Source organism: Protopterus annectens, chromosome 1.part1 (genome assembly GCF_019279795.1).
Source record: "Protopterus annectens isolate FY-2018-M chromosome 1.part1, PAN1.0, whole genome shotgun sequence".
Classification (NCBI taxonomy): domain Eukaryota; kingdom Metazoa; phylum Chordata; order Ceratodontiformes; family Protopteridae; genus Protopterus; species Protopterus annectens.
The window spans coordinates 844,085,970-844,110,143 of NC_056726.1; the positions used below are offsets into that span (position 1 = coordinate 844,085,970).

Consider the following 24,174-nt stretch of genomic DNA (forward strand, 5'->3'; position numbering starts at 1 on the left):
CTCCTCTGCCAATCATGAGCGGACAGATGATCCGCTGTGGCGACCCCTAACCGGGAAAAGCCGAAAGAAGAAGATTAAACCGTATTCTTACTTATGAGAATATACAAATAGAATTACTAAAAATCTAACACACTGGGTTTATTTTTCTTGTATTCTATACATCTATAATATGTATTTGTCTTGTATATCTATTTCAAAAAGTTAAGCTGATGTTATGTAAAAATTTCTGTGATTGTATGGAGCTTTTCTCCCCGGGCCTCTACTGAAAATGGGTCATTGGCCCAGTGGACTTTCCCAGTTAACAAATGTCAATAAATAAATAATAAATTATTTTGCTTTTGTATATTTAGTCTTTGAGCTTTTATTATTCAGTCAGTTGTGGGAACAGTTGGTGGGGAACTGTTTTCCCTTTATATCCCCAGCATGCAAGTATCTCCTGTGTGCAGACTGCTGAGGAGGGTTATCTCCTGATGTGAACTGCTTGAGAGATTTGCTATTGTTAATGCTGCCTTCTTTTTTTGAAGTGTAGATATACTTAGTAGTTGTAAAGTGGATTAGTTAAAACTTGTCTATATTCGTTCACTGATAAAGACTTCCTCATTCAATTTGCCACTGTGATTTCTGTTTGCATTCTAGCACTGATTCAAAGTGTTTGGAGTTATTTTTTTTCTCCATATGAAGTTTGCATACATTAGTCTAGGAGTGGGGCTTACCTTCCTGTGGAAAACAATGTTTGAGGCTTGGACTGGTCTGTTCATCTATTTGAAGTCGCATTGAGTTTAGTTTCATTAAAACATTGGGGAAGATTTTTTTGTACCTGCTTCAGTAGTACTTGAAGCTGTTGTATAGTAAGTCTCTTGCTACACTATGCGACAGTCTTTTTATAAAGGCAACAGGCACTTGCCCCAAAAGACTTCAAACTTGCTGCTGTGTCATAGCTTTCCCCACTCATTTTCAGAAAATGCATCTTGAAATCGGATGGTGCAGTGTGCAGCAGTTAGCAATGTCACCTCACAGCAAGAAGTTCTCTGGTTCATTTCTCGGCTAGGTGCCTTCTGTGTGGAGTCTGCATGTCCTCCCTGCGTTCGTGGGGGCATCCTCCAGGTGCTTCGGTTTCCTCCCACATTACAAAGACATTCATCTGGTGTGTTTCCCCCCTGGACTTCCTCTGAAAATTGGCTCATTCCAAGTCTGACTTTCCTGGTTAACAAATGATGTTATGTAGTCCAATCTCGCCTACATATTCTTACCCATGGGTTCGGAGCCGAACCTCAGCTCCAACTTGGCCATACTCTAGCTCGAAGTCTTCAATTGGCTCGTGGCTAAGAGGTATCCCATGCTGCACTGCTCCCTTGCCCCAGATCTCGTTTGCTGCTCGTTACGCTCAGACGTGGTCTCGCTCTTGGCTGTGGCTAAGTATAACTTTTTCTTCTACTTTTTACTAGTTTGTTGCTCCAAACGCTATTTTCATAGCTAGTTTCTGTTTTTTGATAAAACTGTTTGTGTAGCCTGTTCCTTGGCTTTTTGTCTTGGTGTCCCATTTGCATTCCTTCCCTTCTTACGGGCTAGGCCCGTTTCAGTTAGAGGACCTAGTCCTCCGTCCTAGTTGTGTGTGTCCCAGTTTCCCTGTGTGTGCTTGTTCCGGTGATTACCCCATCCCTATGGGCTAGGGTCATTTAACTTAGAGGACCTAGTCTTCCCTTGTTTTGTTTGTCTGGGCCATTTAAGTTAGAGGTCCTTTCTTCCCTGTGGTGTTTGTTGTTCTAACGACCGTTTAATTCAGAGGCATAGTTCCCACGTTTTTCTGTTGTTGGTGTCTGGTTTGTCTTCTGATATTGTGTACAGTGTCATACCAATATGTCTAAGGTTACAAATGAACACAAGCCTTTGGGCTTCAAAAATGTGATAATTGTGGATATAAAATGTCTATTACTGATCGGCACTCTGTGTGTGTGTGTGTGTGTGTGTGTGTGTGTGTGTGTGTGTGTGTGTGTGTGTGTGTGTGTGTGTGTGTGTATTGCTTGGGTGCTATCCACCTCCAAAAATCCAGTGTGTTCAGTCATGCCTTTAGCCCACACGTTCTTCAAGAGAGGAAGAAGAAAATGATTCTGAAGGGATTACTGAAACCCTCCTTCGAAGAAGACTTGGAGAGGGCTTCCAGTTCTAAGTCCTCTCCCTCTAAAACAGACAAGACCTCTAAATCAAAAAAGCGCTCTCCGACTCTGTCAGTTTTATCAGAGCCACCAGAGAAAGTTGCCAAGTCTACCTTAGCTTCCTCGGCTCCATTGGCTTTGGGGCTGAAGGAAGTGGGTGATTTGACCAAATCATCATTGGCTCCCAGTCTGTCGTAGCCAATGATGGAGATACTTGTTCGGAGCCATCTCCAGTTACTAGACCGGTTTCTTCTTCTTGTAAGTCTCCTTCTGTAGCGAGGTTCAGATCTCCGACCTTATCCTCTAGGTCCTCCAGGACTCTCTCGGACGATGATGTGGATAGAGTGGTACAGAGACTGCTCCAATCACCGGTGTTGGCCAAATTGTTTTTGGCTCCAGCCCAATCGGCCCCAGATCCCGTCACCTATCCATCCTCGTATGTTCCTCCGAGCCTTTCTCGGCCTTCGGAGCCAGAGTTGTCAGTTCCGTCTGATGCCTTTAGGTCGGCTGTAGTAGCCCATCCTAGCATCTCGGTTCCGATCTCCACTCCTACCCCGTCGACTCCGTCCGCGGGGTCCAGGGCTCATAGTTCCTCGGTCGGACCCGAGGAAGACATCTCGGGTCGATCTTCAGCTCCTAGCCTCCCGCTCAGTGCTTCAGCATGGGTGAGCTTGGGCCCTGCCTCAGCTTCAGACCTTATCCCTTCGGCCCCAAAGGCTTCCATGGTTGGTCGTTCTTCGGAGCCGGGGGGATCAGCTATCGAAGTCATGTGGAGCTGGCCAGGTCCTCAGCTGCGTCTGATGGCACCGACACTCTACCCCCTCCAGCACTGGTATCAGTTTCTTATCACCCTCTGTCCTTGGACAGCAGAGACCCAAGGCCTCAGGATATCTCCATGAGTGGTCCCCAACTTTCTGTGGTCTCCCGAGAGTTTTTGCCTTAGGAGCCCCCCAGACAAAGTGTGCGCAAGAGGAAGCACATCAACTCCCAGGATGTCTATCACTTCGGACACCGACCTCGAGGAGTCAGAGGGGTCCCCCAAGTCATCCTCTGAAGATATCTCTTTCTCAGATATCCTGAAGATCTTGAAGCAGAGAGGCGGCTGGCCCTCCAAATCTCCCTCAGAGGAGGAGTTGGTGTTCCTGAAGGCCTTTGGGTCTCAACCCTCAGCCTCTTGGGTTTCTCCTCCATTCGATGAACTCCTGGATCTTGTTTGTCGAAGGGTATGGGAAACCCCTGACACTGTGGAACCAGTCCCCAGGAGACCCAACAAGTTAATGTCTGCCCCCGCTGACAAGGAATTTCTCACAAAGGGCATTCCAGTAGATGCCATGGTGGTGGTAGTGGTCACCAAGAAGGAACTGGCTGAGACTTCATCTACCGTCCATCCTCCTAACAAGGAGTCTAGGACCATGGACCGGTATGGGAAGCATATGTTTTCTTCAGCGGCCTTTACTCTACGGTCGCTGAGCTATTTGTCACATTTTACATGGCTCCAAAGTTATCTCCTAAAAGAGATTGGAGAGTGTCTGCAGGGTAACGTTTCTGACGCAGTGGCTCAGAAGGTCAATGCCCAGATGTCTACCCTAAATTCCATTGCTAACTCCTCCATGAGGCTGATCTCGCATGCAGCCGACGGAGCGAGTAGGGCAGCGAGTTCCGGAGTCTCTCTTAGGAGGCACTCCTGGATGCGCCTGTGTAATTTCGTGAAGACCTTCAAGTCTACTTTCACCAGTGTCCCATTTGACAGTTCATCATTGTTCGGAACCAAGGTGAAGGATACTCTCACTAGGTGCGAACAGGAAGGAAAAACCCTGTCTGCAGTGGGAGTCTGTTTTTCCATGCCTTCTAGACCTTATCCCAAGGGCCAGAAGGGTGGGAAAATGTGGTTCAGAAGCACAAAGTGGTTCCCCCTCCAGAGGCAGTGGAGGGGTTGGTAACTCAGGTAGATGCCGCCCTAGAGGCAAAGGAGGCCCGTGTAACCAGGGGAACCACGATTCCTTTCGCAGTTCCCCCTACCAGCGCTCCTGATGGGAGGCCCGACTGTGCTTCTCCAGAGCCAGTTGGGGATTGCATTTCACTATACCCAGAAGCCTGGCAAGGCATCACCCAGGACGAGTAGGTATTAAAGATAATTTCCGGAAGATATCATATTCCCTTCTCTTCTCATCCCCCGCCAACCAAGAGAATTCCAGATGCCCCACCCAGTCAAAGGGATTCCGCAGCTTCAGAAGTTCAAAAGCTGCTAGCAAAAGGAGCCATCCAGCATGTCCCCTCAGACCAGCTTGGATTAGGGACTTACTCAAGATTCTTTTTGGTACTGAAAAGAACATGGGACCTGAGACCCATCTTGGATCTCAACCGCTCCATGTAAAAAAGTCCAAGTTCCGAATGGTCACTTTACAGTCTATTCTCCCATTGTTGGGGAAAGAAGTATGGATGTGCTCCATCGACCTCAAGGATGCTTGCTACCATATAAAGATGGACAGGGCATCCAGAAGTCATTTACACTTCCGGCTGGGAGCCAGTCATTTTCAGTTTCGAGCCCTGCCCTTTGTTCTCACCACAGCCCCCAGGGTGTTCACCAAATGTATGGCAGTGGTGACGGATCACTTGAGACATCAGGGATTCCAAGTGTTTCCGTACCTGGATGGCTGGCTCCTGTCTGCCACCACCAGGCATCTACTACTACAGACCAGGGACGCCACCATTGCGCTTTGTCAACGATTGGGTATCACACTAAACTGGGAAAAGTCTGCCTTGTTGCCCTCACGGTGTCTCACCTTTATAGGCACCGATTTAGACACCGTGAACACGAGGGCTTTCTTACCACAAGAAAAAATTCAGGTTTTGCAACAACAGGTCTACGCGTTGCTTCCACTGAAAAAGGTAAAGGCAAAAATGGTTCTCAAATTATTAGGGACAATGGCTGCCACAATTATGCTAGTCCCTCTTGCAAGACTACACATGAGGCTCCTTCAGTGGCTGGTCTTTGCCCAGTGGTCCCTACAGCACCTTCCGCTTTCCAATCTTATTATGATTACAGACAAGTGCAAGCAGGATCTATGCTGTTGGCTTCAGACCAGCAATCTCAGTGTGGGAGAGCCCTGCGTTCCACCTCCTCCAGTTGCCACTGTGACCACGGATGCCTCCCAGATTGGGTGGGGGGCATTATCTTGGCAGGACAGTCCAAGGCACATGGCAAGAGCACGAAATACATTTGCATATCAATGTCTTGGATATGAGAGCAGTGCTATTAGCGTTGCAAGCACTCCAGAGCTCTCTTCCTCTCGGGACGATTGCAATCCACTCGGACAACATGTCAGTGGTATGGTATCTGAACAAACGGGGGGAACCAAGTCGTATCCCCTTTGCAGGGAGGCTATTAGAGTGTGGCTTTCTTGTGGCAACGCACATTCCGGGGAAGTCCAACGTGATTGCCAACAGGTTGAGCAGAGCTATTCTGATGCCTCACGAGTGGTCCCTGAAGAAGCTGAACTTGTGACTCAGGGTGCCAGTAGAGTCAGGCAAGGAGAGTGGGAATGAGCAGATTATGCTGGTCGGCTCATGCCGGCGGGGTAGAGAATTGGTGCTTTTGATTGTGAAAACTATTCCCGTGCAGGCAGAGACTTGCACTACACCATTGACCACTGCATCAGGAAATATGGGCTTGAAAGTCCCAAGCTGGTGATGATGGCCTGCAGTGGAGCATGTTTGTGGGAACATGCATATGTCAGAATGATGGAGTAGCGTGCACCAGTGGTGACATGGGTACCCACATCAGCTACCAGGGATAGGATTACAGCCATAACAACAAACATCTCTTACATCTACCTGTGTGACAAGTATATATCAAATTATCGAAACCTCAGTCCATCGAACACCTCTTCATCGACCCATTTTCATCGAAACCTGAATTTGTTGAACGATCATTCCATTGAACTTTTCCCCAACAGTAAGTAACCAGTGGGCCATCATTGAGAATTTGCCATTTTCCCCACTGTAGTACAATCTCAGAGTTGGTATATTTAGTTAGGGCAGGTGTCTGCAACCTGCAGCTCTGGAGCTGCACGTGGCTCTTCCAACCCTCTGCAGTGGCTCTATGTAGCTTTGAAAAATAATGGCCACTCTACTGCACAATGCGCATGCACACACACACACACACACACACACACACACACACACACACACACACACACACACACACACACACACACACACACACACACACACACACACACACACACACAGAGTGATCGAGCAATGGACTTTAAATATTGCACTTATAAACTTTGAAACTTGCTAGAATAACATGATTTCTTTTGTCATGCATTCCACACACGCTGAGAACGACCGAGCGATCCCCTGGCAGCAGCAGCATCTCCTGAAATGTTTCCATGCCTCTCGTACCTCTTAAAGTCTTACCACAAGAACTCTGGACAGAGCCACAAATAAAGGGGAACAAAGGAACAAAAATAGGGACGGACTTTAAATATTGCCATTAATATGCATTTTACACACACACACACACACACACACACACACACACACACACACACACACACACACACACACACACATACACTTACCTCTCAACTGTGCAGATTTTTGCAGAATGTCCTGACTTTTGCCTCATACTTTTGGTCTGTTTCTCATACAATTGTAGTTTTCTGGCAAATCATTGAGGGCTGAAGTCAGAAAAAAAGAGAGAAACATTTGAGTTTCAGACTTCATACCCTTCAGAAAATTCATGCTAATGCAAAATCTTGTTCTATCAACTTTCTAAGTTTGTAAGAGCAATATTTAAAAAGTGTCTCTTTTAGGGGGCCTTTGTGCCCCATTATTTATATATTTTTCCAGATTTCTTGTTCTAAGAGGTCGAGAGATATGACACACACACACACACACACACACACACACACACACACACACACACACACTGAGAGTGATCGTGCAATCCCAACAAAGGAACAAAAATATGGACGGATTTTAAATATTGCTCTTATAAACTTTGTTCTTTTATATTTAGTATAATAACTATATCTAAAACTTTATACGCTGTGTTATCTTCATTTTAGGGATCAAATAGGTTGTGTGGCTCCCGATGAATTTTATTTGATGGGAGAGGGGCCAAAAATGGCTCTTTTGATAGTGAAGGTTGCAGATCCCTGAGTTAGGGATGTGGGTTTTAAATTTTTCTGTTTTTGATGCAGTCGTTAGGTTGGCCTACTGGTTACTTATTTGGGAAAAAAGTTCGATTGAATGATCGTTCAAATTCAGGTCTCAATGAAAACAGATCAGTGAAGAGGTATTCAATGGACTGAGGTTTCGATAAAATGATACAGACCCCTGTGTGACAGGCACACCCTGGTTTGCTGTCACTCCGCCAATGGACATTGAATGGGCAGTGGCCTGGTGGGTGTCAGGCAGATATTAAAAAAAAATGCTAGCAAAGTATGAAATATAACCATCAAATCATGACCCCAAAAGAATTTCACAGGGCAGTTTTGTATGCTTGCTGAAACTCAGTAAAATAGATAGTTTTGTATAGTCATATGACTTCTGTGGGTATCTGGTATCGCACCTGTTTTTTAATTCACATATGAAATTTTGTTCATTTTATCCAGTTTGCTTCTTAAAATTACCCTCATTTGGTTGATAAAGTATTCTGTGGTTCTCTGACTCTGTGAATATTTCCTTCTGTCTTATTTCAGCAAAGTCACAACAATTTTCCTGTTAATACTTCTTCCTTTCCCCTTTTCCTTCATTTCTCATTTGCCCATTTCTGTAGCATATATTATCTCTTTTCATTCTGTTATCCAATGTAAACAGGTTAAACATATTTAAATGTTCCTTGTTTCTGTCTCCTTTTAGAATTGTACAGTAACTCTCAGTAAAGCTTAATGAACAGATAGCCTCTTTATCCTGGAAGTAAAATATGTAGTTCTACACTCCAGCATCCTTTTATTGGTAATAACATCCAATTTATGTTAAACTTCATAGTTTTACTTACATATTCGCATTATACGTTTTTCCTTATATTTATTTATTTATTTGACATTTGTTGACCGGGATGGTGTGAGTGAGCTTACACCTTTTTTCAGCAGAGACCCAGGGAGAAAAGCTCCACAGTACAAATTATACAAGTACAATAAAATCACAATAAAAATTTAGATAAGTACAGAATGCAAAGTAAAAAAATACAAGTAAATAACATTCTGAATGCAAATTATCCCACTATTAAGGATTTAAAAGGAGAAAAGTAAATAAAAGAAAGACAATAAAAGTTAAATATAAAAAGATCAGGAAAGATGTCAGGGTGTAGAACATGTTAAGAGATCTTGGAAAATGATGCAGTTCAGATAAGTAGTAAGTGTTGGGGAGGTGTGAAGGAGCAAGCAGTCAAAGAAGTGCAAAATAATAGATTATAATATAAATATGCAGGATGATAGAAGACATAGTAGGATTGTGGGGACAGGAGGAAGAAGAAAGGAAGGTTAGGGAAAGGGAAAAGAAGAGAATGAGAAAAGGGAAGCTTTCAGGTGTAAAATGAAATCTCTGGCCAGTGTACTACCCCAATTAATTATATTTCCTACAGCAGTTCCCCTGTATCACACATTTTTGTAACTAAACTCCAACTTCAATGGTTTATTTACTTCTGAATTCTTTAGATTTCTCTGTGGACTACTTAAAACATCCAGTGCTGTTCATTTCTTATAAAGTTAGCAGTATAGGCCTTGACATAAGTCCTTAAGGAAGACTTGGCAGTGTTTCAAATGATTCATTAAGTAAACCAACCAAAGGATCATTTTGTATATCAGCTGTCTCTGAACACAAGAGGGTAATCTGTTTTGGAATAAACACTCGCAAAATAACTGAACACACTTACCTCTTCTTAGCTTCAGTTGCTGCTACTTCTTGCTAGACAGATATATTTGTCTTTAACAGGAAATGTCTTGTTGAGTTGCACCAGTTCACAGGAGCAGCATAGAAAAATAAGTCAAAGAACAAATAACACCGAATAATACTAATACTACTACTAATAATAATACTGTGATCACAGTCGTAATAAAAAACATTGCATCTATGGAAATGCTTAAAGTCTCAAGCAGAGTAGTAGCAGGGAAACAATGAAAAATTATTGCAATAATAAGCAAATCGTAGAAGAAAAACACTGCATTAACAGGCAATAACATTATAACTTAAACGTGAAGCATCTAATGTATGCACATAGTGTCTCAGTGGTTAGCTTTCTTCTGGAGTACAATGAGTGAGTGAGTTACTTAAGTATGAGGGAGCTATTAGGAATAAACAAAATTGCTAGTAGAAAAGGTGTTGAGATTATCTGAAGATGCATTATAATAGGTGACACGGAGAGAGAAGATTAGTGTATTAAAGATGATAGATCTTTCTAGGATCCCATAAGGCTTATGTATATCTACCAGCTCTAATGGCATAGAAGGATAAAGCCTGAAACGCATCTCAAGAAACTCAGGTTTGAATAGCACCTTGGGCATCTGATTGATCTGACTTGGTAGGGAGGGTGGAACAATGACAAGGTAAAGCTTTCCTGCCTCCTCTCAGATGGGGAGGTATGGGAGACGTGGGAGTGTGTGTATCTGCATTTTTCTTGAAGTCTCCTCCAGGCTTGAATGGTGGGTTTTATCTACATGGGGAAAGAAGCGGGACCAGTTAATTATATCAAAGACACAGTTATGGACATACAGTGGGGGCGTATTGCATGCCACACCTTTGGTGTGAGTGGGCATACAGCAGCAGCTAGGGCCACAAACAAAAATCCCTGTCAACAACACTCAACTGATTACTTTAACTCCCAGATAGCTTGACTCTCACCCCTGGGAGCAAATGGGCCATTGGGCTGTCACACAGATCCAGAGAGTAGCTGAGATGGCAAGGCTAGGTGATCTCCGCAGACAATAAAAATTGTTTTTAGGCATACCTGTGTATCTGGGAGCTTCAGATAAGGAATTTACAGGGCTTATGTTATCGGTGTATATGGAAGAAGGGGTTAGAACTGGGGAAGGAAGATGCAGGCTTGAGTATACACAGCTTAGGGATATATTAGTCTCTCAAAAAGCACACAGGGCTTAGAGCAGGAGAAAGCATTATTAGAGTTATAGAGCGATAGGCAGAAGAAGCATGGTTAATAATAGGAATAAGTAATAATAATAATAATAATACCCATTTGTTAATCGGGTAGGCCCACTGGACCCACAGTCCCTTTTCAGGGGCTACCTAGGAGAAATGTCTGGTTAAGTGACTTGCTCAAGGTCACGTAGTAGGCAAATGAGGGCTGAAGGAGTCAAACCCTGTACCACAAGAACTATATCTAACAGTCTTAACCATCTGCACCAACTGCTACTGGCAGATGGTACAGATGGAGTAAGGAAAAATATTTGAATTACCAACAAAACTGCTTGAGAAAGGAGATGGCAAGTAGAAATTAAGATATTAGGAAATATGGAGGCAAGAATATAGGAAAACAAAAGGCTCCAGCTAGGTTGAAAAAGGGTATGGTTTGAATGGGTTAAGAAAAGGGTATGGACACTGCTAGTGAATATGGAGAGTGTGGAAAGAAGGAAGTACATATAAAGGAGTTTGAATAGTTTAGGGAAGAGTTTAGCATAGGTAAAGGAGAGTGATGGAGATTGTAACTCCTGTGTATTACACGTACTAGAAATGGGATGAGCTACATGACAATGGAGGGTGGATTAGGACATTTACTACTCTGGGTGTTTGAAGGACTATTTGAGGTTGAGGATAGACAAATCCGTACAAACTTAACAAAGGAAATAACAAAAAAGAGTGGTAGAGGATTGAAAGGAGAATTATGAGGATTGTTGTGTGATGAATCATGGTGGTGGGAGATGAGGAGGGAGCAAGCAAACAGAGTTTGAAGGCATGGTACAAGCTTGGGGCCAGCAGTTGAGAATTATTCACAGGTGGTGTTAGAGACAGGGAGAAAGAAATAGATTGAATGGGTGAAGCTAAAGATGTGTAAGAGACTGCAGCATAAATAGGTGTATTTTATGAGTGCAGTGAGATGAAGATGTTGGAACACATTACAGCTGAATGTGAAAGGATTTATAAGATGAAGGTATCAGGGATAGGGAGGGTAACTTAGTGGGAAAATGAAATGAAGTAGAAAATGCTAATCACAGAGGTTGGTTAAACATTTGGTAAAAAATATTGGAATGGTGCTTGAGTTTGACAACTAACCAATGAATAGTAATAGAGAATATGGAAATATGAAGAAGGCCATTGAATTTGAACTTTTATAGTCATGAGAAAGATTGTAAAAGTATGCCTTTTAGAGATGGAAGCTGAGAGATAAGAGGGGAATTGGAGAAGAAGGTCTTGTTAGGTAATAGTGCAGGTACTGTAATGCTGGCCACAGAATTAAATAATGCATGTTGGTGGTGCAGCTGCATTACCTCAGTTGTGGGAGGAGGCACTGCTTGAGAAAACAGCTCAGCCTGCCAATGGTCTCTCTTGCTTCTCAAGTGGATACCTAGAGGTTCTTGCATGCTTTGTGGTCCTGCTGCAAATACCACTTTGGGAATGGATACCTAGAAGCAGCTGCTGACACAGCAGTGGATCATGGCTTAGCACTGTGGAGTCCCAGAACAGGAATCTATGTGTCCTGCTGTGATCTTGCAGTTCTGAGCAACTCTCCCAACACAAACTAGTTCTCAGACAGGCATCCCCATGTGGGAGAAAAGACTTCTATGACAAAAGAGCTTGATTTGCCATTTAAAGGGGACAGGTCCCATAAAGAGGTTCAGTGAGACCACAGGGCATTTTGTTTTTGGATGTCCAGCCCATGCCTGCCCTAATTTAATGATGTATGCAGTATAAGCTGTAATTATGGAAGTAAATGAGTTACTATGGATAGTTCAGATTGAATCAAGTTTAACAGCAATGGGAGAGAAAAACAGAAAAAAAAGTATGTCTTATAATATTTCTGTGCTATGTTTTAGCCATTAATGTTTTTTATAGGTCAATCAGTATATGGAACCTTAAATGAGCAGTCATAACACAGTGTGTCCAACAGACGAGAGTCTGCTTTCAGAGGTAAGAAACTCTTCAGAACAGTGTGCCTAGATTTTACAACAACTTTCATGTTCGAGTAAAAGCTTACATGCTGGTTCATGTTGAGACCCGAAGTATTGGAACTGATGGTGATTAAAGTAGTTCTACTTTGCTAGTATGTAACGTCAGTCAGGAGTCTTGTATGGGTGTCAAGGAGTTGCCTCTGATTACTACAGCATTAGTTTTCCTTGCATTCAAAACTGCAAATGGTTTGTCTAGTTTCCATCCTTGTTAGTGATTTTTTTGCTAGTATGTAACGTCAGCCAGGAGTCTTGTATGGGTGTCAAGGAGTTGCCTCTGATTACTACAGCATTAGTTTTCCTTGCATTCAAAACTGCAAATGGTTTGTCTAGTTTCCATCCTTGTTAGTGATTTTTTTGCTAGTATGTAACGTCAGCCAGGAGTCTTGTATGGGTGTCAAGGAGTTGCCTCTGATTACTACAGCATTAGTTTTCCTTGCATTCAAGACTGCAAATGGTTTGTCTAGTTTCCATTCTTTTTGTTAGTGATTTTTTTGCATTATCTGAATATACTTTTTAGTGAGCATCTGGAGAAACACTGACAACAGAAATGTATTTGCCAGAACTCTCAGCTGATCATGTTAGATTTGGGCTGCTTAAATCTCTGGTTTGAGGTACACAAGTACCATTTCTTTTTTCAAGAATGCCTTATACACATTCTTTGCTGCCCTTTGTTGTATATATATCAGCCATATGTCTAATGAACTTCTTCACCAAATCATCTCTTGTTGATGTAGCCAAGAGTAGCTGGATATGAATTTGTCTGACTGCTTGAAAAATGAACTCGTGTTTTCATAGGTGAGTGTGTTACCTGTTGCACAGCAACACTGCATACATTTTGTACAGCCACTTGAGCTGTCACAGATGGGACCTTGGTTTAACATCTCATCCAAAAGATGACAAACTCAGGAGTTCAGAATCCCCTTTATCCTGTACTGCAGTATCAGCAGTCCAGTTACCTGAAGTGGGAATAGAACCCACAGCCTTCTGCACCAAAGGTGAGTGCACTATCTGTTTTCATTCAGTTTCCTGTTGTAACACTGTGTTGATACGAATAGTATCTTGTATGCCAATAGTAATCAAAGTACATTTTCTTCTTCTTTTTATAGAGCTGATCATTACAGCAGGAGGAGAGAATATCCCACCAGTCCCAATTGAAGATGCAGTAAAGGAACAAGTGCCAATTATCAGCAATGCCATGCTAATTGGGGACAAATGCAAGTTCCTTTCTATGCTGCTGACCCTGAAGGTGAGCCAGTTGGATTTGCTAGCATTTTAATGCAAAAGGAGGTGAGATTTCATGCAAGTATGAAATGTTTTGCTGTACCAAGTAGTAGACTGACGTGTACACTGTATCTCGGCTGTTGACCCTGGAGGGTTCCATGGTGGATTGAAAAAGCAGCTTGCTAAGCCTGCTGGTGAATGGTTTAGATGCTGTCTCTGCCTCTCTTGCATGTTTCACATGAGCAGCACTAAGCTTCTCCTCATCTTCCCATGACTGAGTGCAACACAAGTGTCAAAGAATTAATGGCACAAGATTCAGTGGTGGTGTACCAGTATGGAATCTGTTGCCTTTATTCTATAAGGATGATCTGAATGTTTTGATGGAAGACACTTGGGTCCTGCAAGGTATATGTGTTGGTAGCAGAACGGGCTGCAACTAATTGGGTTGCTTTCTGTTAGTAGAAAATAAAACAACAAAGTAGATTTTCTAGTAAGCAGGCAGATAACACCCTTTATCAGGGAGCGAAGTTCCCAGAAAAAGATGTTTAGATGATAATGTATTTGATTTACCAACAACTGCATCTGGATCACCTGTGCATTTCCTTGTCATTTTCAGAAATGATAGAAAAGTTAAAACAGGTAGTTTTCCCTGTCAAAGGTGGCATAAAACTGGCTGACATTTAAAGCAGGTAAAGCAAACAGAAGTACACTGGATCATCATGTAGATATGGAACAATAAAACTATTCACTCATTTAGATCTCAAGCCGAAAAAGCTGCCTGCTCACTGGCAGAGTGTTGGATATCCTTCTGCACCAGCAGTGATCTAGGTTTCACTAGTTTTGAGAATGTCTGAGGATGGAGAGATGGGAAATGATCAACCACTGTCTCCTCTGGTGTAGCTGAATGTGATACAGGTGCAAGATCATGTCCTAACACTGGCCTGGATAGCTCTGCCTGGTTGATCTAAAGCATAAGCAGGAGGGCATGCAACAAGGTCAGCCACAATACACTTGTCTCAGATTCTGTGCTCTGTGAATTGCCTGGGCTGTAGGGCTTAACTAATAACATTTTCTTGTATGTACTGTTAATGTTATGTTGAGCTTTTCATCCTGGGCCTCTACTGAAAATGGGCTGACCTAGGCTCAGTAGACTTTCCTGGTTAACAAATGCAAAAAATAAATAAATAGATAAATAAAAATAAATTAATAGCATATATTACTTTTTTACTCCTTCTTGTCATTATAACTGCCTCCATACCATCTGCTCTAGTTGTCAGAACTACATTTTTTTCAGAAATGTTTGTTTATTGCTACATTTTCAACTAATTTACATACAGGCTGCATTACTAAAACTGGATGAGCACACGCTACCCAGAAAGATAAAGCCTTTCTAATGTTATTTTCTTGGACTTCTCAAGGTTTTTGATATTTTGAACCATTACTCACTCTTTTCCAAATTACAACATTTTGGATGCTGTTGTACACTTTTGCACTGATTTACAAACTTATTTATTAAATGAACCCCAGCTGAGCTCCTACTGTTCAGTCTTAATACCAATGATTACAGTTACTTACAAAAGGAATAGAGGTAGTGGAATAGACTGAAGATTCAACTCTAGTACACTCTGCCAGGGAACTCCCAACCCTCATTTTTGATCTGCAAGATTACTTTAATTTAAAACAAAACAATCAACAACTCTGTTTCAGCACTCAGCTCTTCAAGATTATGAGAAACTGTGGAAACCATATCTTTGTAAAAATACGTGTTACAATTGACTATAAACTTAACTTTCAGGAACATATTAACATCAGAGAGAAGGATCACCACAGAAGTGGGTGTATTATATCGATTAACAAATTATCTTCTACCGGAATCCAGGACAAGAGCCGCAGAAACCCTGCTTCCAAAATTATTATATCATTATGTAGCCATTGGAAAACCATCAATAAAGTGTTAACTTGCTTAACCTTTACTTAAAGTAAATTCGCAAAATTTGCAGCCACTGAAAACATTAATAGCTGTCACTATTTCATACTTGGAGAACGAAACTGGATGTCCTTAGAGAATAAACAAAGCCATATACATCCAACAGTTGCCTACAAACTAATTCACAAGGAATCATTCTCCATCCTGCATAAATTATTACAATTGCAGCCCCCGGAAGACTCGTATCAACTAACTAGAATCCCTTAGAGGTCAATAGATCAAATATCAGGATAGGTGATAGGACCTCAGCATTATAGCTTCCAGGGGAAAGGAACAAGTTACTTCTTAAATTATGTACATTGTCAAGTTACTCATCATTTAAGAAACTAACCAAAAACACTTCTAAAAAACTTTCCTGCTGATAGTACAGACAAAACATAGGAGACGTCACATGAAACTAACTCATCCAAAAACCCTACCACACATGAATAAATTATTTGCACACATCTTTATATGCAGGTAACACAATAGAATACCTCCAACACTCACATAATCCCACCTCCTTCATGCCATACTCTACAGATTTCCCTATTTGTTTTATTTTTCCCTGTCCTTCACTCCATGTTCTGTAGTATTCCTTGTTTATTGTATTTCTCTCTTTTACTTTATTATATTTTTCTACCTACATTCAGTCTATCCACTCAATGTTTGCCTGATTTTACAACCAGCTGGTAAAAAAGGCAGATTATTTCTATATGTGACATTTTCTGTAACGTGTGCATTTTCCAAATTTGTAATCTTTATTCCATGTACTATATAAATATTTTTATTTTCCTTTTGTCTTTTCTAAGATACAAGAAGAGAAAGGAGTTCTTACCTTTTATTTAATGCCATAAATGCTTCTAAGGGGAGACCTGTATGTCGTTTAATGTACCCTTAGAGATTCAGTTATTTTCAGTCTCCTTTTTCTTGGCAAGTTAACTTGTGCTGCCAGCGCCAAAACAAAAGATATAAATCTTCATTAAGAAGTTAATTAAACTAGATGGAAAGATAGGTTTATCATCCAATGGCTTCTTTTGCTTTGGAATAAATTGCCCACCTGTCAAGTAACATGATTCCCTGCATTCCTGCAAATGTGGCTTGGACAGTCGGATGGGTGCCCTTAAATTTATACCAGGACTCACAGGCATCACCTTCCATGCAGAAGGTGGTAGAGTCTGAAGCTGGGTATTGACAAGGCATGATTGGCCTCTGGTCCGACTTGCCTTGTACACTTTATGATCCAGAATTTGAGATACAAATATATATTAAGGAGACTGAATAAAATAGAGTGTTGCAGGAAACATGTGAACAAGAAGAAACATCCCATTTTGTGGGAAGGAGGAACTTGAAAAATTAAGGGCCACAATGTAATAATAAACAGGAGCTGAACTATGAGAATATGGTAATGACGAGAAAGGTAATGAGAGGAGCTAAGCCATCTTTCAAGAGACTAGATCAGTTAATTAAGCATTAAAAAACACAACCTGGCAATCATGGAGCCCTAGCCTACTTTAGTCTTTTCCTTAGCTAGACTTTCTAGCATGTTATTTTCTGAGGCAGTGTAGCAACTGCCTCATGTTTACCAACAATGCACTTCATTTAACACATACAAATTCCACCTGTGAGAGATGTACCTATTTATCAAAATTGGAGGCTAATTTCTCCATTCCATTCCATTCACTGTCAGTGAGCACTGACACAACCACAATGCATTACCAAAACATTGCTTCTACATATGGTGAGGGTAGTAAAGAAATTCTTGTCTAAGCCTCCTAGACACCTTATTAGCGTATGGCAGCCATGTAGCATGAATACTAAGACCACACCCACATCAGCACCCTCAACCATTGTTAAAGGAGTCACCTGCCCTGCAAGCCTGTACTATTAAGTTCACATATGCTAACAGCACATACCAGAAACGTCTTGGTCATTGGTGACTGAATTCTAAGACAGACACAACACTTACCAGACTGACTAAGGATAAGGGTGACCATTAACTGCCTCTCTGCTGCAATAATTAAGGATGTCATTAGGGCCTTTAGGTCTCACCACTGCACCATACAGAGTTGCGACTTTGTAGTTGTCCATGTGGCGGGTGAAGGATTTTAGGTTCTCTACCCTGGGGGAGATGCAGAAGCACTGTGGAGCTCCACTCCTCATGTATTTGAAGAGGACAGGGTCCTGGCACTGAGCAGAATTCTACATCACCAAAAATGAGGCCTAAATCCAATGATAAAATAGTTGGCTGCAGTAAACTGGTTAGTATATTGGTTATATCTGCATGGGATGAAATGGTCAGTAGACCCACCTGCTTTGCCAGGGATGGCCTACCTCTTTTACTACTTGGTTTTTGTATGCTGGCTAAACATTTGCTACTCCCATAGTGCCTTTTAAGACAGAGTTCATCTGATGGACATCCTAACATATTAAACTCCAATATGGATAATATCAAGGTAGCACTGCTGAATGCCAGAAGCCTAAATAACAAAATCTGTGAACTTGAGGTCTTTCTTAATCTCGAAGACATCAGCATTTGTGTAATTACAGAAACCTGGTTCCATTAAAGTGATAGCACTTCCCGCATTTCAGGGTACAATGCCTGTCATGCAGTCTGATCCACAGAGCTATGAGGGACTGCCTTTATTTATTTATGAGTAAATCCATTAATTCTCATTAGATTTCACAAAGTACAAATTTGGAACTGATTGAAGTCATAGATACACTCAATGCAATTATCACGTTATAGCCAGTTATAGATCCCCATCTGTGACCCATTCATGCAGAATGCCTTAGCCAGTTAGAAAAGTTAGCAGTCAAACCAAATACCTTTCTCATGATTGACTTTCAGCTATCCACACATAAACCAGAATGCCTTAGCCAGTTAGAAAAGTTAGCAGTCAAACCAAATACCTTTCTCATGATTGACTTTCAGCTATCCACACATAAACCAGCAAACATTTACTATTTGCAAATGCCAGTGCACTAGACAAAATTGTCGCCCTGCCCACCAGAGGTGTTAATCTTCTTGATTTTGTCCTCACAAATATTGCTCCCAATTGTAGCATCCCACGTTAACTCTTTCTCTGTCAAATCTCACCATAGTGCTGTGATCTTCTTTATGAAAGTATAGTTTGTGTCTCCTAACAACTCCTTTATAATCAGAGAATACTCCAAGAGCAATCATTTGCTGTTTATTGATTTTATTGATAATTACAAATGTATAACTCCCCAACAGATCTTATAACTGATGCTGTTGCTTTCTGCTCTGAATTTTGCTTTTTCTTGGATGGATGCATTGAAGCATCCAAGACAGTTTGGAATAAGCATAATGGCAAATTTAAAACTAAAGCCATATGGTGGAACTACCACATCAACAGACTTTATGACAAAAAAAAGCTCCTTGCCATCTAAAATGTGTATTTTTTAATAGTAAAAGGTATTTACCTCTAGCCCTCTACCACTTCTCCCTGATCAGTAACTGTTGTAAACACTCTCCCCGATCAGTAACTGATGTAAACAAATTGCTGCTCCTCATATTATTCTCTCATATTCTAGTACTGACCTCCCACTTAACATGCAATCATTTCCCTTAAACTACACCATCACAACCCCAGCCATCAGCTGCCTGCTTAACCTAGAAAATTGTAATAACTATTCTAATATATCTCCTAGTTTCTTCAATCTCTCCACTACTGTCTGTCTTAAATACAGAATACTTCACTGAGATCACCACTCCCTCAAAACAACTCATCCAGTCATACCCATCCTTAACAATTATTCCAGTTTTTTGCTTCAGAACTCAAAGATTCAGTTATGTGGGATCATACACTCAAACCCTAGCCTACTAATCTAAACCCAAACCTCAACACCTACAGTTCCTGCAAGCACCATAATAGCACAGACAAGTTCTTCCTTCATTTACAAGCCATCCCTCCTCTAATTCATCCTTTGCTCCTTATACAAAGGAATACATATTCCAACCAATCCAATTCCCATTCACAAACGTACCATTCTCCCACTCCATCAGGCACAAGTCCAGTGAAAAAACAGAGTCTGATAACATTAAAACTTAGTAGTATTTGCAATAAAATTAAAGATCTGTATGCCTGGATATCACTCTCTTCCCCAGATATCCGCGCCATGACTGAAATGGGCTTAAATCCAATAATTTAAGATAGGGAAATACTGCTTCCAGGGTGTATAGTTATGAGGCCTGACTAACCCCACTGAAAAGGAGGCAGACTTGCCCTACTGTACCCCAGCACCTATAACCTCTCCTGCTATTCCAACTTCACCCCCAAATTTCACAAACAGCTTAACAGCCAGTAAAACATTCATGCAGCCACATTCTCACCTTAAAGGCAGATTAAGTAGATAATATTTACTAGCATAAAATCTAATGAAAAATAAAAATAAAAACATTAGCACAACTAGATAAAACATGAAACATATTCATAAATATGTAAACAAACAATAAACACCCTACAGCCGTTTATTCCTGAATACAGGCTTAATGGGGGCATGATCATTCAACCCCATAACCAGGTGTGTCCCCAACCTCAAGATCCATTCTAACTCGACCACCTCAGTACGAGTCACTATATCACCACCTCGCAGATCTGGGCTGGACCTAATATTTCTTGATAGGCAGGATACTGAATTTAAGGTTTTTAGGAAACCCAGTGTTTTTACACCAGCTTTTAACACCAGCTGTTAATGTCTTCCTCACAGTTTGTGAGAAAGAAATATATCACGTCATTGATAGAATACAGATGACAAGTTGTAATAATCTGACTAGATTTGAACAACAAGCTTTGAATGATTTGATTAAGAATGAAAATATAGCCATCAGCCCAGCAGACAAAGGCGGCTGTGTAGGGATTTTAGATTCTGGATATTATTATGATATGATGAATCAGATGCTGTCTGATACTAATACATATATTAGTGTGGAAGCTGATATTGTGAGTCTGATGAAGAATAGAATAGATAATTGTTTGCTTGAATGCTTTAATCTAGGTCTACTTACCAATGAACTATTTGTCTATTTTATTACTGAATTTCCTGTTGTTCCTCGGATTCATGGCTTACCCAAGGACCACAAACATCTTACACTCCCACAGTTTAGACCGATTGTAGCTGGGAATGGTTGGTTGACTCAGCTATGTCCATTTATTTGGACAAACAACTTTGAATAGCTCTTGATATGAATGAAGTTGTATTGAAAGATACTAAAAACTTTTTGAGAGATTTATATAATGTGACCAGTGAGGGAGATGTATCGGATATTCAGTTTTTAGTGACGATAGATGTTGTATCCCTGTTTACGTGCATTCCTAACCAGGAAGGCATTAGTATGGTCAGGGCAGTTTTGGCTAGATGTAATAAATTTGATATGAAGCATATTGACTTCTTGTGCATGCTTCTAGAGTTTATCCTTGAACATAATATCTTTATGTTTTAGGATAAATGTTATTGGCAACAATCTGGCGTGGCTATGGGGACCAGCTGCGCTAAATCTTACGCCAACTTGGTGATGTCAGAATGGGAATTCCATCATGTATTGGGACAACGCAGAGGTGATATTGCCATATATAGACGCTTTGTTGATGACATGTTTATTGGTTGGAAAGGCAACAAGCAAGAGCTTGACATGTTTTTTCATTCTTTAAATAATAGTAGTAATTTTTTGAAATTTACCCTCACTTGTTCCCAAAACCCAGCCACTGGGGATGCACAAGCCAGTGCATTTCTTTGTGCCGGTCCCAAGCCTGGATAAATGGGGAGGGTTGCGTCTAGAAGGGCATCCGGTGTAAAAATGCTGCCACATAACTTATGGTGCGAAAATTTCATATTTCCATACCGGATTGGTCGAGGCCCAGGTTAACAACAACCGCCACCAGTGATGGTGGAAATTGGGCTACTGTTGGCCGAAGGAGAAGAGGAGGGCGAAGGCATGCCCGAAGGCAGGAAGAGAGGAGGAAGGTTAGGAGTGTAGCAGTGAGGGTAGGAACTTTGAATGTTGGCAGTATGACTGGTATAGGAAGAGAGCTAGCTGATATGATGGAGAGAAGGAAGGTTGATATATTGTGCATGCAAGAGACCAGATGGAAGGGAAGTAAGGCCAGGTGTTTAGGAAACGGGTTCAAATTGTTCTATCATGGTGTGGATGGCAGGAGAAATGGGGTAGGGGTTATACTAAAGGAACAATATGCCAAGAGTGTTTTAGACGTGAAGAGAGTGTCTGACAGAGTGATGTTTATGAAGCTCGAAATTGATGGTGTAATGATGAATGTTGTTAGTGCATATGCTCCACAAGTTGGGTGTGCAATGGATGAGAAAGAGAAATTTTGTAGTGAGTTGGATGAAGTTGTGGTGAGTGGACCCAAGGGTGAGAGACTAGTGATTGGAGCGGACTTTAATGGGCATGTTGGTGAAGTGAACAGAGGGGTTGAGGAAGTGATGGGTAGGTATGGTGTTAAGGAGAGGAATGCAGAAGGTCAGATGATTGTGGATTTTGCGAAAAGGATGGACATGGCTGTGGTGAATACGTATTTTAGGAAGAGGGAGGAGCATAGGGTGACGTACAAGAGTGGAGGAAGATGCACACAGGTGGATTATATCCTATGTAGGAGGACCAGTCTGAAGGAGATTGGAGACTGTAAAGTGGTGGCAGGGGAAAGTGTAGTTAAGCAGCATAGAATGGTGGTCTGTAGGATGCCGTTGGTGATCAAGAAGAGGAGGAGGAGTGTGAAAGCAGTGCCAAGGATTAAACGGTGGAAGTTAAAAAAGGGTGATTGTGAAGTGGAGTTTAGGGAAGAGTTAAGACAGGCACTGGGAGGCAGTGGAGAGTTACCGAATTGCTGGGTAACTACAGCAGAACTAGTAAGGGAGACTGCTAGAAAGGTGCTTGGTGTGACATCTGGACAGAGGAAGGAGGACAAGGAGACCTGGTGGTGGAATAAGGAAGTACAGGAGAGTATACAGAGGAAGAGGCTGGCGAAGAAGAAGTGGGATTGTTAAAGAGATGAAGAAAGTAGACATGAGTATAAGGAGATGAGGCGCATGGTAAAGAGAGATGTGGCGAAAGCTAAGGATAAGACATATGGAGAGTTGTATGAGAGATTGGACACTAAAGAGGGAGAAAAGGACCTGTACCAATTGGCTAGATAGAGGGAAAGAGCTGGGAAAGATATGCAGCAAGTAAGGGTGATACAGGATAGTGAGGGAAAGGTACTCGCAAGAGAGGAGAGTGTGTTGAGTAGATGGAAAGAGTATTTTGAGAGGCTGATGAATGAAGAGAATGAGAGAGAGAGAAGGTTGGATGATGTGGGGATAGTGAATCAGGAAGTGAAACAGATTAGCAAGGAGGAAGTAAGGACAGCTATGAAGAGGATGAAGAATGGAAAGGCTGTTGGCCCAGATGACATCCCAATGGAAGCACGGAGGTGCTTAGGAGAAATGGCAGTGGAATTTTTAACTAGATTGTTTAATGAAATTTTGGAAAGTCAGAGGATGCCTGAGGAGTGGAGAAAAGTGTTTTGGTACCTATCTTTAAGAATAAGGGTGATGTGCAGAGCTGCAGTAACTACAGAGGGATAAAATTGATCAGTCACAGCTTGAAGTTATGGGAGAGAGTAGTAGAAGCTAGGTTAAGAAGGGAGGTGATGATTAGTGATCAGCAGTATGGTTTCATGCCAGGAAAGAGCACTACAGATGCGATGTTTGCTCTGAGAGTGTTATTGGAGAAATACAGAGAAGGTCAGAAGGAGTTGCATTGTGTCTTTGTAGACTTGGAGAAAGCATATGACAGGGTGCCTAGAGAAGAGTTGTGGTATTGTACGAGGAAGTCGGGAGTGGCAGGGAAGTATGTAAGTGTGGTACCAGATATGTACGAGGGTAGTGTGACAGTGGTGAGGACTGCAGTGGGAGTGGAATGGGTGGAGAAGAGTGTCAGGAGTGAATTGTGACAGACTGGTACCAGTAAGAGTGAAAGGGAAGGTCTACAAGACAGTAGTGAGACCAGCTGTGTTATATGGGTTGGAGACAGTGACATTGACAAAAAGGCAGGAGTCAGAGCTGGATGTGGCTGAGTTAAAGATGTTAAGATTTGCACTCGGTGTGACTAGGATGGATAGGATTAGGAATCAATATATTAGAGGGTCAGCTCATGTTGGACAGTTTGGAGACAAAGCAAGAGAGACGAGATTGCATTGGTTTGGACATGTGCTGAGGAGGGATGATGGGTATGTTGGGAAAAAGATGCTAAGGATGGAGCTGCCAGATAAGAGGAAAAGAGGAAGGCCTAAGATAAGGTTTATGGACGTGGTGAGAGAGGACATGCAGGCAGTTGGTGTGACAGAGCAAGATGCAGAGGATAGGAAGAAATGGAAAGAGATGATCCGCTGTGGCGACCCCTAACGGGAAAAGACGAAAGATGATGATGATGACCCTCACTTGTTCCCAAGTCACTGTTGACTTTTTGGATGTGAACATCCGGCTGGAGAATGGCAAAATGCTGACTAGGATGCATAAGGACGACTGTTATAGACCGTCATATCTCCACAGGTGGAGTATGCATCCACAACATATATTTGGGAACATTGTAAGAGGTCAAGCCTTCAGGGTCTCGAGGTTGTCATGTACCACTTCTGACTTCGAAGGAAGTTTGTCAGATTTGAAGAAAGGGTTTGCC

General features: G+C 41.8%; 1 protein-coding gene across 6 annotated transcripts in view; it reads left to right on the forward strand.

The window, feature by feature from the left end:
- LOC122807733 (long-chain-fatty-acid--CoA ligase ACSBG2-like) overlaps positions 1–24,174 on the forward strand; it is a 1,512,114-nt gene that overhangs the window by 1,381,056 nt on the left and 106,884 nt on the right. For all 6 annotated transcript variants that reach the window (XM_044078719.1, XM_044078754.1, XM_044078736.1 and 3 more), the window contains one exon: positions 13,396–13,535. In XM_044078719.1, the coding sequence (XP_043934654.1) occupies positions 13,396–13,535 (140 nt within the window). The remainder of the gene's footprint in view (positions 1–13,395; positions 13,536–24,174) is intronic.